We start from the raw sequence: 16,022 nt of genomic DNA on the forward strand, positions 1-16,022 counted from the left end.
CACTGCGACGGTTCCCCAGCCTTCTCCTACAAAATCCAAAGAAAACACCTGAACAGCCTTGCTACAGCATCAGCAGGGTGCTCTGTTGCTCTTCCTGCACCGGACCTTTCTCCTCCCTTTGCCAGAGGCCCTGCGCAGCTGGAGGAGAAAGAAACCGGTCCTTGACTGGAGTATGCAAGTGCGAAGCGGAGCTAGATAATGTCAGGGGAGACAATAGCAAATTTACAACAATCTCATAACATGGGCTAAAAGTCCATTTCTTGGAAAGAATCCAGGACTCAGTAAATGCTCAAATGTTTGCAAATGTTTGTTTTGCTCTTGACAAACTGTTCCCATTGTAATAATTTTTGAAGAATCATGAATCATTAAGACAGCTAATTTGAAGGGAGAATGACTCTGGAAAACTTGAATGGAGGACATTTGAGTGCATTTTTCCAAGAATCCTGGGGTACAGAGTGATTGTTTAGTTCTTTCAGGAAGAGTAGAGAATTAGAGTAATACAGCATATTTAAAGACCACTTGGTAAACTACTGTAATTTTAGCTTTCTCCTTGCTGCGAAATATGTACAAGCAGAGTTTCTTAATTCTTCAATGACCTTCTATATAAAGTCCTTCAATTATAGTGGAGCCTTAAACTTGTTTTCTTGCCAGCATCTCATATGTGCTAGTAGCATGCTTTGCAGAAAAAAGGAAAAAAGAGGCAGACAGGTGAAGTCTGGAACTTTTGATGCTTTCTTGAATGACTTTCCAAGATTCATCTCAAATATTGTAAATTAGGAAAAAAAAGATAATGATCAATAAAACTGTGTCCTTTCAGTTGAATGGAGAACTGGTTTTTTGGAGTAGCAAAGGGGCAAGGTAACAGGGAACTCTAATGGGAAGTGCAAAGGAAAAAGTGCAGAGAAAGGTCATTTAGGGCCTGGACAGAAACCTGTTGTAGGTACCAGTTGCAGGTTTACTGAGTAGAAGAAGTGAGAAGGCTTCAGTGCCCTTTTTAGCCCTGATGTGCATACAAGATTTTACTGCACCAATAGAGCATGATCAATGAATAGGTGGGTGAACATTCAGCTCAAGGGCAGGTTGCCCCCAGACTTAGGGATTTTCAAGCAGGAATTTGCCCTTCAAAACTAGAGGCACAAGCAGCACAGCGTTTTGGGCTAGAAGCTACCACAAGGTTGACGGCTGAGCTCCCTGCTGTGTGGGCGTGGCGTGCCCTGTACACGCAAGGGAGGTGCAGCCTCTACCTCCAACCAAGTGTGACTTATTGGGGAACACAATTGCTGAATTCAAGATCAAGAATATACTGTGTTGGAACCAAAATTGAGACTTAAAATTTAAAGTGTATATGTAGCATCAATTGCATCCCTAAACTTTTCAGATGGGCACATAAGAAGAAAAAGACAAAAGATGGCAGAGTTGATTTAAATCCATAAAATGCAGTGTGATGGCTCTCAGTTTCAAAATTCTGCTATCTCTGCCTCCTCCTGGCCTCCATGGCCATTGGCCTTTGAGGGGGAGGACAATTCCATGAGTGCTGTGAGCTGGGCAGGGGGTGGGAGAAGCTGGTAGACCAGCTGCTACTATTAAAGCAAAATACCATTCTTGGACACTGTGGCTGTGGTGACTGCACTGTATGAGGACAATGAAGTAACAGAGAAATTCAAAAGAACAAGGAAGATTTTAAAAGTTTGTGCAAAGGCCTGATGAAGCTCTACAGATGCAATTGTTCTCCTGTCTGAGGATGGGAGCCCTTGACGTCTTTCCCAGCCTGTGGAAATAAAAGTGTGATAAAATGCAGACTGCATCAGCAGCTGTAAATTAAAATCATGGATATTAAATAATAATTTTCAATATAAATTGTTGTCTGCAAAGTTTCATCAAAGGAAGCCTACTGTAGGCACTTAGAGTACTAATGTGGAAATGTGAATTAAGAAGCTAATGGTAGAAATAGATGTTTTTAAACATGAAATTATTTCTTAAAATTTCAGATGTGAATGCAAATATTTAGTCTGGATACTAACTTAATGGAAAAAAAAAATGGAAACATAACACAAACTAACACCTCTTTTTTTTTTATTTTCTCAGGCCACTCTGAAGTCCCTAATGTCTTGTCTAGGATTCTTCTTGCTGTTCATGGAAAAAAATGAATTAAAATACTTCAGGAGCTCTATACGCATTTAAGTGAGAACATCTTTATTTCTCTGGCTCATCTAGAGCTTGCTGAGCTGGAGAATGCAAAACTGATCTTCTGAATATTGATGCTAATGGTAGAGGTGGGGAGCAGGGGTGTCAGGCACATCTACAGTCCCTTCATTAGTCCTACCCTGCCAACTAAACTTCCAGGACAAAAAAAAAAATGGCAAACACAACTATTTCTGTGTCATTCCAGTCCCAGGGTGCAGTTAAAAAACTGAAAAGGTCTCCACGTTCCTGGGACTGTTTCTGGGTGAGTTACGGCCACCCATGTCTCAGCACCCAAACTTGGCCTGGGCAGGCAGCACTGTCAGACCAAGTGATGGGGCTTGGGGGTTTGGGCACTGTCGGGGGGAAGTCACTTGGTGCGCCTGCCTCGGTCCGCCTTTCACACTTGGAGGGCCACATGCCATCTCACTTACGCCTATGAGTCATTGCATTAGACCTGAAATCTACAGAGTCTGTCCAAGAATTGATTTATTATATATATATAATACTTTACCCTCCATCTCACCTCTCTCTATTATAGGATTTTCTTAAAATGCAAATAGATTTCAAAGCACCGGGTTTGTTTACAAAAGCCCAAATACCCCTCAGCTGGATAAAAAACTTGTACCTGAAATGTATTGCCTCTTAAGGAAATCATTACTGTGTTACCATAACACAATCTCTTTGTTCAGCAAGTGTGATAAATACCAGTCTGTTATCATAAGTCATTGCCAATAGCCAAAGCCATTTATCTGAATGTGTCTCTGCCTCCCACAAATGGAACTACCTTACTTTTGAGTTAACAGTTAAATGGTCATCTTACACGTAGATATATACTGCATGCTGAAAAGAATATTCTGAAAAGTGCTAACCTGAGAGTCAACATGAGGTTGATGAATGATCATGTTTAAGTTCTAATTATAGTTTACCAGTTATTATCCATGAGCAGCAAGTTGCTGTGATCCAGAAAGGAAGCTCAGGTTTCCTGGGTATAGGGAGATATTCATACATAAAAAGATCAACTGTATATGACCTACCACAGATGCTTTAGGTCAGTGTTCATGCGTTCTGAAAAGGTGCACATATATACAATGTAAGAATTGGAGGAAGTGTTCCTCTGAAACCGGCTAAGCTAGGATGAATGTGCTCAAAGCAGCACAATAACTAACAGCAATTTAGCTCCGGCTAATGGTCTTGGTATCTAAAGGATGACACAAATATTTAGAAGAACAAACAAGCAAAATAGTGCAGAAGACTTCATACATTGAAAAGGCTTGAGGTTCTGACCAACTTCATGATAATTCTTAGACCATAGGTCACTGGGGACTATTCCTTGATGAGGGGCTATCAGTGTCTTTCAGAAGAGCTCATTTTCTGAAAGAGCACCACAGCAACTTTGGCCTCCTGTTACCAAAACAACAGCTTCAATAACTAAACTTGACCCAGCTCGTTGAAAGTCATCTAACTAAGAGTGAACTGAGATGTTATGCTCAGTTTTGGTGATGGAACAATGCAGATACACAACATCCTAGGAGGAAATATTTGGCTCCATACCATGTGCTCCTGCATGAAAGCAATTAATTCCAAATAAGAGTTTTAAGATTCTCTTTAATTAATGGCTTTCATAACAGGAAAAGACCTTCTCTGGCCAGCACAGCAACACAGTCAAGAGGCAAACTGAAGCAGGTGGTGGGTTTGGGAGGGGAAAGAGAGAGCAGATGTTAGCTTGAAAATTTGGAATGCTCTCCAAGTCCCGTAGCAGGAGCCCAGTTTCCATCAAAGTACATTGTAGGAGCAATTAATTGGGACCACCCAGGCCTAGGATTTGCCAGAATCAAATTTTCCGTTCACAGAACATACTTCCGTAAAGCTGAATGTTTGTTTAAAATACTTCTAAAAGTCATTCAGTCTTCATGCTTTTCCTTAAAATATACATTTGCCTTCTGTTTTGTAGATTTCGTGGAAATCTGAACTCTTAGAATAGGGATCTGGAGCTTTAGGAGAGTGGAAGCTGGGAATCTGTCACTTTTTATCAAGGTTTATCTACTTTCAAATGCTTTCAAAAAAAAATTCAAAATTCCAAGTTAATCGGAAATTGATTTTTTCAGGTTTGAATCTAATTCTGAATAAAAATTAGAAAACTTTTTTTAAAACGTAAATTCCACTTTCCATCACGCTGCAGTAAAGGGTCTTGACTATGACAAAATTGCTACTTTTTACATATGTTCTTTCTGTAGTATTACAGAAAAGGTAACATTTGTGATGGTTACAAGTGGCTTTGGAGACTAAAACAAGACATGAATTGGAGCTGAGTGGTCAGGGAGCATTTGGGAGCAGACAGGTGAGACTGGAGACTTGGTCTGTTGAGTTCAACCAGGCTGCAGAGTCCAGCCATTTCCCCAGTCTAAGCAGAAGCTCTAGTCTGAAGGGAAGACAGATGGTTGGGGAATTGTGAGGTGAGGAGCTGGATTAAATTCTCTGCTTTTACAATTTGTGGCCAAAGATGCCACAGCATCTACTAGGCTTATCCCCTACCTTCATGTAAATCACAGTGAAGGAAGAAAGACCCTTACTTTGGTATGGTAACAACTTTTGGTCCCTGCAGCAGTCTTTACAGATTCATAGTCAGGACCTGTGTAAGAAGCACTGTGCACTATGGGCAGTCCCTTGTGCCATCTACACATTCACATCTATCACTTGAAAATAAATGCCATACCTGCTGTAATGCGTCCCCTGCAAATATCCGTCTCCACATTGAAGTATGTGAGCAAATGCAAATCATGCCATGAAAGGCTACAATTCCTGGTCCCACCTAAATCTATCTTTCGTTTATTGTTTTCCAGGTGACATCGAAGAAGCATAATTGAGATGTGAAGATGTATCCACCAGGGGCCCAAGGAAATAACTTACCTTTTTGACCTCGTATTTAATAGCAAGTTTAATCCTGCTGAGACTTGGCCGGTGGTGCTCAGGGAACAGATGAATGTTGACGTCTCCGTTGAGAATGGCCTCTACCTCTTCGGTGTCTCTGCACAGGTCCAGCACCCCCACAACAAAGTCCTTGCATTGCATAGATAGCTTCCTATAGTCATTCTAAGGGAACACAGAGAAACACAAGTTATTTAATTGTGCACTTGAAAGCACACCTCAAACAAACAAAAAAAGCAAGAGAGCACAATTGTGAGCAAGGTTACTTCTGCAAAACTACTGGCTGGAGCAAGAAAGCACTTGATTTCACCCAGGACATAGCTGGCTTTTCACAAATATACATGAACAACTCCAGAATTAATTAGCAACATTTAATCAGCAACATAGTTTACATTACAATAGAACACATTTTACAGAACAAGTAGTAAATAATTTATAGGGAAATTCTGATTTTAAGCAATCGCTTGACCTCTCCTCTCTGTGTGGCATATCTTCTAGGAGTGTGAAAAGATGGCCAAACAAATGTCCTGCTAACAGGTTAGAATTTACATTTCAGATTCTACATTTTAGACTCTTCAATAATAATTCTTTCTTTAGTAACTTTCAAGGAGTTTCAGTCCGGTGTGACAAGCCGTAGCATAACACACAGATGTGTTCAATAGAATTATATAGCTGTAATATCAATTTCAGTTTCAAATTTATTACCTAACAATTTGGTTAAACAGTCCCAAAAGAGCATCCAGAGGGTAGTTTTTGTCCCACTTCTCCAAGAAATGGGAGTTCAGAAACTCAAGGCTATATCCTATGAAATAATTTCACCTTGAAAACCCAAATTACACTTGTGGGAAAAGAGATAGTATGTAGCTAACTTGATAGAGGGCTCAAAGAGCAATTTCACTACCTTAAATTAAATTGTGATTGATTGTCACGTGCTGACACTTAAAAAATGAGGAAAATGCCACCACCTGAGTAAATGCAATAAATTAGAATACAATTAAGGCTACCATTAATATCCTAACAAAATGGCAATATTAAAGACTCGATGCAACAAATAGAAATAATAAGCAGAAGACAAGCTCTTACTGACTTGAGAGATCTTTTCAAATTAGGTTTGATGAGTTAATTAAATTCAGCAGCTTATCTAATTAAGCAAGCAGCCAAAAAAAGAAGATAGTTAAACCTGGCTTTGATGAAATGATAAGAGTAACCTGGCTTTGTAGTCCTATAGTTTCTAAATTATTAATTCTAGCATTTACACATAGCAACATATTAGCCTTCCTTGTTCGGCAAAGATCTCAAAGCACTGTGCAAACATTAATTAATTAGGCAGAACAGCAGTGTCTAAACCACAGTGTTATTAGAGGTGGCTAAATTTCTTTGGACAGTTTTTCCCCTTCAGAACTGAGATGCTCTTGATAATGAATATTTTTTAAATAAGTTGGTTTAATGACTTTGTCAGAGGTTTGAGGTTACTTCTAGTGTGTCCGTCCCCCAGCTTGACTTGCTGTGCTTTCCCATATGCTGAGGGCTATAAAGAGCTGTTGCACTCAGCACAGAAAATGTCAGTAGTCGCAGGGAAGCAGAAAGACCTTCAGGGCTGAGATTAGAACATACTCACAGAAACGGGGAGATGCTATTTCTGATAGGTGTTCAGGAGAAAGGGCTGAGGAGAAGAGCTGGGGAAGAGCCTGTATTTTAGTGGTGAGACCTTCTGCAAGGTGGAGCTTGTATGTTTATATCCTCTTATCTATCAAAAAGGTTGAAATCTGGGTTTCCCTTTTCCTCCTTGAGTGCTGTAATCACACTGCATGTTCTAATTGGGGTGTTCATAAATGGAGATCAGCAAGAACTTCAAATCTTCATTAAAAGGAGACATAATATAACAACAAGCAGGTGTTTATCTCTGGTAGAGCAGGTGCATGCCTCATTGCAGAAACAGAGGCACTGAGACTTCTATAAATGTGCCAGTTTAGTGCACTAAGATTTAAGATGTCCTCAAGGTTCAGGTAGAAAATAATTGTACATTTACATCTAAATCTAATACCTAAGTATTTTGTGGAGATAGGGTTTGCAGAGTGAATGTTATCAAATATGGGGTGAAGCAAGGTCTGAAATGTGAATGAAAGACAGATTGTACTTTATGGACTCAAAGCGCTCGTCTCTAATCAATTCCATGCTTTAATCTTCACCATACCAAGATGAATTTCAATAAATAGAAAGCTTGTCTGTTCACTGAGAGAATAGATGCCCAAACAAAAATATCAGCCTGGAAATAACTGCAGGAATTGTGAAGGACAGCAAATATAGATAGATCTGAAAATAGATGTAGGCTGCGAAGGAAATACCTAGCTGCCACAGATAATGGAGACACATAATTAGCCCAGCAGGTTTAAAAAAACAAGAGTGAGAACTCTGCTAAGCTTTAATACCATTCTCTATGTACTGTTTGCAAAGTTCACAAGCTTATCCCTTAGCCAGCACATTTTAGGTAATTCTCATCACCATTTCCACATCATCGGAACAACTAGTATGTATTAGCTCAGATTACTTTTCCTCTTCTGCTTTCTTTAAGGAAAGCAGTTTAGTTAGCAACTAGAAAAGTGCTTCTAAAGCAACTGTCAATGGCAGGCTCCCAGCTGGCAAACTCCACCAAGATCCAACTTTATTCACGTCTCCAAGCCTAATGTTTTTACTGGTTCTGTACATTTGCAGAGACTACGAATGATTTTTCTGTTCAAAATTGTTTACTCCAATTTTTAAGTAGACACAAGGAGCAACACAATCTACCCAAGATACAGGCTGTATAAAGAAGAGATGAAAAGATATGAAAAGATATGGAAAGAGAAGGCAAGGGAAAGGGAAGGGAAGAGAGAAGAAGAGAAGGAGAAGAGAAAGGAAAAAAAGGAAGAGAAAGAAGAGAGAAGAGAAAGGAGAAAGGAAAAAGGAAAAAGGAAAAAGGAAAAAGGAAAAAGGAAAAGAAAAATTAAAAAGCCTTCCAGCCAATCTGCAGCCAGGCAGGAGAGCAGCTTACTGCTCTCAGGAGACATTGCTCATGTGTTAAGACAAGCCTCAATGATCACTGAACCTGCTGCGTCTTCTGATGATCCCTCTTACAAAAGCATTTGTCATCTTTGTTCTGGCTTCCTTAATGCTCACAGTCAGCATAGAAAATCCTGCTCAGTCTGACGGTGAGAACACAGCCACTCAGTGACTCCCCTAATGCCAGTGTCTTTCCCTTTACAAGCACAGGTTATTGAAGGTATCTTTACTAAGAACTGAGATTAGCAGGAGACTGACAGCCACGCTTCTCCTGACCCTGGCTTGCATAGTGTAGCTTTGATGACGCATGCAGAAATGACCTATCTGCATATAAAATACTGAATTGCAAGTCATGATGCACTGCAAAAAACTGAAGGAAGCCAAGCAGATTTACAAGCAGCCTGCAAGTTCTATCGGTGCATGTGCGAGTGCTGTATGAATTGCCTGTATTTCACACATTTGGAAGCATCTGAGATCCTGCACACCCTGCACAAAGGAGTGCTGTGGCAGTCGTGTCCTTTTGCGTAGGACAGAAGGCTGCAGCCCCAGGGCGAGGGTTAGTGAGAGGTGGAAGACTCAGGAGGAAGAGGTGAAGGAGAACCAGAATGCATTTCGAGTTATTTTTTGTTACACCAAGGTTTTTGAAGATCAGAGGCCTGAGGACCCCTGGTGACTCTGCCAGGAGACAGAGGGGCAGATGGCCACTGTGTCTTGGGGTGCAAAGGGCCAGTCCCCACTTCACCACTGCCTCTGCCAGCCGGGTTCGACCCCCAAACCAGGCACTTCATGGCTCTCCCGGTCTAAATACATTTCTGGGAGGAACCATCCTGGTTTCAAGCCTGGCCAGGCGGTGGGCTGCAAGTGGGGGTCCTCCCTCCCTCTGCAACAAGAAACCTACAGCTGGAGACACAAAATCCACATCAGTCCTCTTGGCAGCGTTGCAAAAACAGACAGAGGCAATGACAATAACCCAAACCTTCCTGAGTACTCCGATTAGCTACCACATTATAGAAGTCTGAGGAGTATGAGTTTCATAAAACAGATGGATCTTTACAGTAATGAAAACTGCAAATCATACGTGAGGGATGCTGGGGCCTCATCCTGACAAGCTGAGTACTGTCAAGCCTCAGGGAGGAAGATGAAGGATACAACTAAGTACACAAGAGAGCCAGTCTGCTTCAAATAACACATGGAATGGTATTTTATTTCCTATAGGGACAGCGAGCAGAGAAGTATCAGGATAATGCTTGAGAATGTTACAATATCATTTTTTAAAAACTAGAACATAATAAAAGGATTCCAAATTAGTAATTTCCTGCTTCTTCTAACACTGTTGTGCATGTGAAGTTAAAAATGTCTAATTTTGCTGTTTTGAAAAGGCTGATGGTACTTGTCATTCACTGCAATTTCTCTGAGTACCCTATTATTATCTGTTGATTATGTTCTAAATGAATTCTGTCATGTCTCCACATCTGTTCAAAACCTCCCAGATTTCTTCAGAAAAGAGCTGTTTCAGGTCAGAGGGATACAGTCTGAGTAAAAAGTTAAGTGAAATTATAAAAAGTAAGACCAGTAACCTATCTTGGCTAGTTAATGAAAAAAATAACTATTTCAAAAGCAATCACAGTCAAGGATTGCAAAGGAACTTCTTCATCCATGGGAGCCTACCTCTGAAATGCCAGCGCTGCAGGTGCATTTTGGACGGCACACAGAGAAGCCCGGCCTCAGTGCTGCAACGTATAGCGAGCAGGTCTGAGATTTGCTGAACCCCTTGGTGCAGATGAGCTTTCACCAGAAACTGAAGTGGGGCCAGTGGTTCAGAAACTAAGAGGATCAAACCACTTTATATGTAATTACAAACATTCTCCAGCTGCCTCAGAATTGCTTCTGAGACTTCTGCCTTCCCAGTCCCAGATTTAGGAACACACTTGGGTTTACGTTTAAGTCCCACTGATGCCAATAAAATACTCGCAAGCGTGTGTTTCACTGCACCGAAGCAATCTTTCGGGCTTCAGGAATTTTGAAGTGGGATGAGTTTGTCAATCAGCTTCCAGTTTTTTGGGTTGTAATTGTTGTAGATTATTCACTGCACAGTTGTCACTGGAAATGGGGCCACAGACCCACAGGATGGTGCCATGACACACAAATACAGAACAACCTGTACAAGTGCAGTAATTATGAAAAATCACTCCATATGTCACCATTTAGGACATTTAATTAAATTCACTCTAATAATTGCTTCCAAATAACATCCATAAATAGTAGGACAGGAACCACAACCCATCAATAGATATTCTAAGCAGAGATAATTCCAAGTTTCACAGTTTTTGCTGCTATCCTGTATACAACTAATTGTTCTGTTAGCCTATACTAAAGCTTCAGGGTCAGACTTCTGCTCAGAAAAAGCTAGTATCACAGAGGAGTTTCCCTTTGAATATATAACCACATATCTGGCTCAGAATGATTTAATCTACAGACCTTTTTCTAGGAAAAAAACCCAACCTAATGTTGCTTATCAATACACATACTTTTTTGCCAAATGAAAGGAGGAGAAGGGGAGCAGACGCAGGATGATGGCTATATACTAAAGCCACTGTTTCTCAAGGGCTCTGCCCATGGTATATTGTCCGCCTTAAAAATCTGCTCCACTGGAATTTGAAGGTTTCCACACAAATCCAAGACTTCTGGAAAATGGACATGAACGACCAGCATCTGTTGCTGGTGCTATCATAGCACCAGAAAGCTTCTGCGTACCCTTAGTGCATTCGCAGATTAACTGCATGGCAAAAATCTGCTGAATCCCACCTTCTGTCTGTGAGCAATGCAGGAGCTGTGTACTCGGCAGTAAATCTGGCATTTCTGGGTAGCATTAAATGTGCTGTGCAAATGAAAGCTGTAGGCACGCTGCACAGAGCCTCTCTTTATGTTTCCTTGAAGCTCTTGGCTCTTTGTATTTAATCTACATCACATATACACATATATCATGGAAAGAACTACTGCATTGCTTAGATTATCATTTTGAGGAGAAGCAGCAGAAAAGTAAAATGGAGAAGTAATTCTGTAAAAATGAACGGAAGACTCCCCCAAGTAAAAATGCTTGTAGAAAGAAAACAAAGGTGAGAGAAGGGGCAGGCAGCAGAAAGCCAGCAATATTACATGCTAGATTTGAAATGAAATTTTTAAATAAAACATCACATCAAATATTCAAAGTGCTTATAAATATTTACAAATTAGATTTCACATGAAATATGCACAAGCTAGTTTAGAAGCTGGTGGACAGATTTCGTTCTAGGTATTTACACTGTCTGTGTCTGGCCATATGTTTAGGAATGAAAAAAAAGCACAAGGCCTGTGGGAGGGGAGGCGATGAGAAGAGACACTAAGAAAGGGCCTTGCACCGATCCTGCTCACGTAACCACGTTATCATCTGAAGTGCACCGAACAGCCCTTCCACAGAGCTCTGTCGACTGTGCACATAACTGCTGACACGTCTGAATACAGCTGAGTGCATTTCTGTTGTTTCCAGATTAAATGCCGACAGGCATAGACTATGCCAAGGCTGTACAGTTTCATTTTCCGGAAAGCGCAACATCCAGTCGGTTTATGTTCTCTTGTTTCTTAAGTGGCAGCACATCAGCGAGTTTTTGGAGCTTTGGGTGTGCCATGCCATATTCAGCAGGCACATCTCTGAAAATAAAGCCAAGTGCTGGTTTAAAACGTTTCACTACTCAGGTGCATGTTCCTAAGTATGTCTGGAGGTAGCAACAGATGCTGCTGGTTCGTTTCTTCAATGATCCAGACCTTGACTTCTTCACCCCCAGCGAGCACAATATAATAAGCAATCTGTTCAAATACAAGAGTTTGACATTTCAAAAGTGTGTCTCTGTTGCTTTCCAAGCAATTTGGACCCTTCTAAATGGAGCCAAGATAAACATGGCAATTGTTAGGTCTCTGAAGAGTGCCAGGCTGCAACACGGTGGAGCAGAGCGGCAGTGCCTCCGGGCTAAGGGTGTGTTTAATCCTGTGAGGGAGTGTCAGGAGACACCAAGAGATGTGTCCAATGAAACAGCCCAAGGACAAAGTAGACAGCGCTGTCAGCATTGACATTCTTTTTGGCCAAAGGAGTCCAGAAAAGAACAGTATGCTTCGACTGAGGACAAAAAATTGTGTGGCTTCCCAAGAGCCATGAAAATAACATCCCTTGCACCATTACAAGGATTTCAATGGCACTTGCATTGACTAATTTACCATAAGAAAATTTTTTTGGTGCCTCATTTTTTCTCCTCAATAGGTTAGGCTTTCTAGCTGCAATTCATCTCTTCATATGCACCGCAGAAGCTGATCTCTGAGACAGTGTATCCCTTCAACAAGGGGATAGAGCCGTAAGAAATCAATCAAACCACTGACTTTGGATTTCACCTTATTCCTACTGACTGGTAGATATATCAAATCCTTAAAAAAGCTAGGCAAGATGGTGCTAATGATTTCTGTGATGGAGTTAGAGAATCCCTTAAAATTTGTTACTGTGCTTTTACAGCATCTTTCACTGGTCCAGGCATATGTGTAACCTTCAACAATAACATTCCAAGAGCTTTAAAGTGGGAAATGTCGAAAGCAGCAGAAAGGATAGGTTTGCACTTCCCTGTTTTGTTTCTACTCTTTTGCACTCTAGCTGTTATGTATCTACCAACTCTACCCATAATTGCTTCTGGGAAATTGTTCGGTTTTGTGATAAACACAGCTTCTGTGGGACCAAAACCAATGAATAAATTTTGCAAGCTCTTTCCATCAATAAAAACATTGGAAAATGCAAAATGCATCACTTTGATATCCCCTTGAAATATTTTTTTTTTAAAAAACACAGAAATTTAATTTTTTTTTCTTTTCTAATCTAAAATGAATGGATGGATTATTTGGGGAAGTAAAGCCAGGAATCCATTCACATAATCCTAGGAGAAAGCTAAGGACTGAGATTGAACACAATTCCTGACTTTAGCCAAAGTTTTAGATTCCCTAGCATAAGAAATTTCAGAATCAGTACACTCTCAACTTTTCTTATTACTTATATTGATTTTTTTTCCTACTTGAAATTTAAAATAAGTTTTCTGTACATATGAACTCTCTCTACACTGAAATTAGTGGATTGCTTGACTTAAAGTTCTCACCCTGAACAGATTACAGTCTTTTTTTTAACATGTGTCTAAGAAGTCACTGTAAGAACACCTCCGTCTCCTCCACCCCTTTCCCACAATGTCACCTTCTTCCTCACAAGTACCATTACTGAGCACCTCCGTAGCATGCATGTATGCAGAAACATCAGTGCTATTCAGCATAGAACTAACACCCTATTGCAAATCTCTGAAGATATTTAAATACACTTAGAACAGAAATTATGTTGGTTGACAAATTTTTGAAATTACAGTATGTAATATCTCAAGGTTGGCATAGCAGCTTTTCAGCATAAGATGGCATTTGATGTTCGATGTACTTCTCTGTCATATCATCTCAGCTGGTTTTCAAACCCACATCACAAGTAAGCCACATGCTTTTGATTTCTCAACTAATTAAAAGGTGGTTTTGTACCTTCTTGCAGATTTTCCCAAGCTCATTTGAATGTTTCTGTTGAAACACCTGTTTTCAGAAGATAAGCTATCGAGTCCCTGGGTGTCACATAAACAGGACAGACAATCCAGAAGTATCAACTAAATGCTTTGGCATGCAAAATGCAGGGAATACACACACTCAGTGAAGGAGAGGGTGTGTCTCCCTGTGTGCTGTCAACTGCTTCTCTTTATTAAATACGAACTACGCATTTCAAAATAATACTCTGCTAACTCTCCCAGTGAAGGAGAGTTTAGGATCTGTTAATGTCAGCAGCAAAAATCAAGCTCACGATGATGCAGTGCACGGCTCCCAATCCCTCTCCATTTTTTTCAAATATTTGCTTGCTCCTTGTGTGGGAACATGACACTGAGAAACAGCTTTTCATATTTTTAACACCACAAATGCCCCTTGCATTACAGGAACCTTTATCTCAACTTTGCTTTTATTGTCATGCAGAAAGAATTCCAGATGCATTTCACAAGGGCAGGAGTCCAATGCAATTTTGGGGTTAACTCCTTTTTTTTGTCACCTATTATGTTTTCAACAGAGCACTTACACACAAGATGACACGGAGAGCAAATCTGCAGCTCTGATGTGATAGATGTATCAAAGCACCAAAGTTACCTCTGGGCCAAGCTCCTCATTTCACATGCCATCCATACTTTTTCTCTCTGGCATTTTCCCATGTTTATTACATTCCTGATCTGTTTGTTACAAGCTCCACTGGGGAAGATCCACATTTCCCATACAATTTGAGACTGAATAGATAGTTTCCTTGCGCTAAATGCGTTAGCTGCTCTCTTTCAACTGTGTGGCTCTTTTCAGCTCAGCTGCTTGAAACCCTACATTTCCTGAAAGCCAGATGGGAAAAACAGGGGGAAAATAATGGATTTAAATTTAAAGCAATTGTTTGTTTAACACAGCTATGTTCCTTAAGCTGAGCTAAATTTGGCACTTTCAGCTTGCTTAAGGAACAAATTTATATGTTCAAAGTCCCATCTCTCATGGGAATTTTGGCTACAAACTGCACCTGCATGCTGGGAGAAAGACTCCTTCTAAATCCAGCCTGTAAGTGAATGCTGGCTTAACTGAGATCCATGATGCAACTTACATCAATAACGAAAATAACCATATGCCTTCCAGATCTCAAACAGCCAACTACAACAGTTCCAATGTCCAGCAACAACAGCTCCTTGGAAAACTAGTCACAAGCATCAGAGTGGATGAAATTCTGGTCCCCACAGCACCTAAGCAGCAATGGAGCGCTTTGGAAAAATGTGATGCCAGCTGCAGAGTCCTGGCACAGAGCACTCTTGACCATATAGATATCATCCTCTCTTTAAGACGAGCAGACTTAGAATTGATCCTGCAGCACTTTCTTAAGCAGAAATATGAATATAAAAAGTGTATAACTAGATTTCTCTGTTCTCAAATGAGTCCAGATCCCGGGGCTTGGATGGTGACAATGAAATGACACACTTGGCAATGAGCAATTTCCACACTGCACTGGTGTAAAGTTCCCTGCAACAATTTATATTCCAGGAAATTGCCATTTTTGACCATGGAAATGCCAAAAACCCATAGGCACTAAAGTACCTAGCACCATTTTGTGGAAATGTAAAATTGTTTGTATACCATTCCTGTTTATCCACAATCCAGTGGATAGTCTGCCTAGACGCAGTGAGGATGAGTTCATTATAATTATCTACAATAACAACAATTAACAACACAATGAGGGATAAACTCAATCACTTCCCATCTGCATCCTCTTTAATGTTGGACTTGAGATCCTCAGAATATGTTACTTCGTTTACATTCATTAATACAATATTAATTCCCTACAGTGCCTTGGATAAACGTACCTGACTCTATTCTCCCATCTGCTGATCTAGTATTATTATTCTATTCAGAGCAATAGTCCTAATTATGCTCATTTGTAGTTCTAGTAGATATCCTTGCCCAACGTGAACAATGAGCAGCAGTCTTTGGAAACCAGTCATCTTGCTCATAATAAACCGCCCGGCTCCTAACTATTCCCTAAAAACCAATGTTGGTATTAGACGAATGCTTGGGCATTTGGCGTTACTAATTAAACACAAAGCTTACCAATATTGTATTGGATTGATATTGCAATAGTGATAGCATCATTTTCCATCTGTTTTCCTCACCGATAATTTGATTTCATCTTTCTGAAAAATGCCTTCATCTTTGGTGCTCTAGAGCAAGCCCCCTCATGGTACCATTTATTGCCGAGGGGAGGAGGCAGGGTA

General features: G+C 40.4%; 1 protein-coding gene across 1 annotated transcript in view; it reads right to left on the reverse strand.

Annotated features, from left to right (window-relative positions):
• TRPC7 (transient receptor potential cation channel subfamily C member 7) overlaps positions 1 to 16,022 on the reverse strand; it is a 73,712-nt gene that overhangs the window by 44,920 nt on the left and 12,770 nt on the right. Inside the window, exon 2 of the mRNA XM_075715162.1 lies at positions 5,092 to 5,274. Coding sequence (XP_075571277.1) covers positions 5,092 to 5,274 — 183 coding nt within the window. The remainder of the gene's footprint in view (positions 1 to 5,091; positions 5,275 to 16,022) is intronic.

Source organism: Pelecanus crispus, chromosome 8 (genome assembly GCF_030463565.1).
Source record: "Pelecanus crispus isolate bPelCri1 chromosome 8, bPelCri1.pri, whole genome shotgun sequence".
Classification (NCBI taxonomy): domain Eukaryota; kingdom Metazoa; phylum Chordata; class Aves; order Pelecaniformes; family Pelecanidae; genus Pelecanus; species Pelecanus crispus.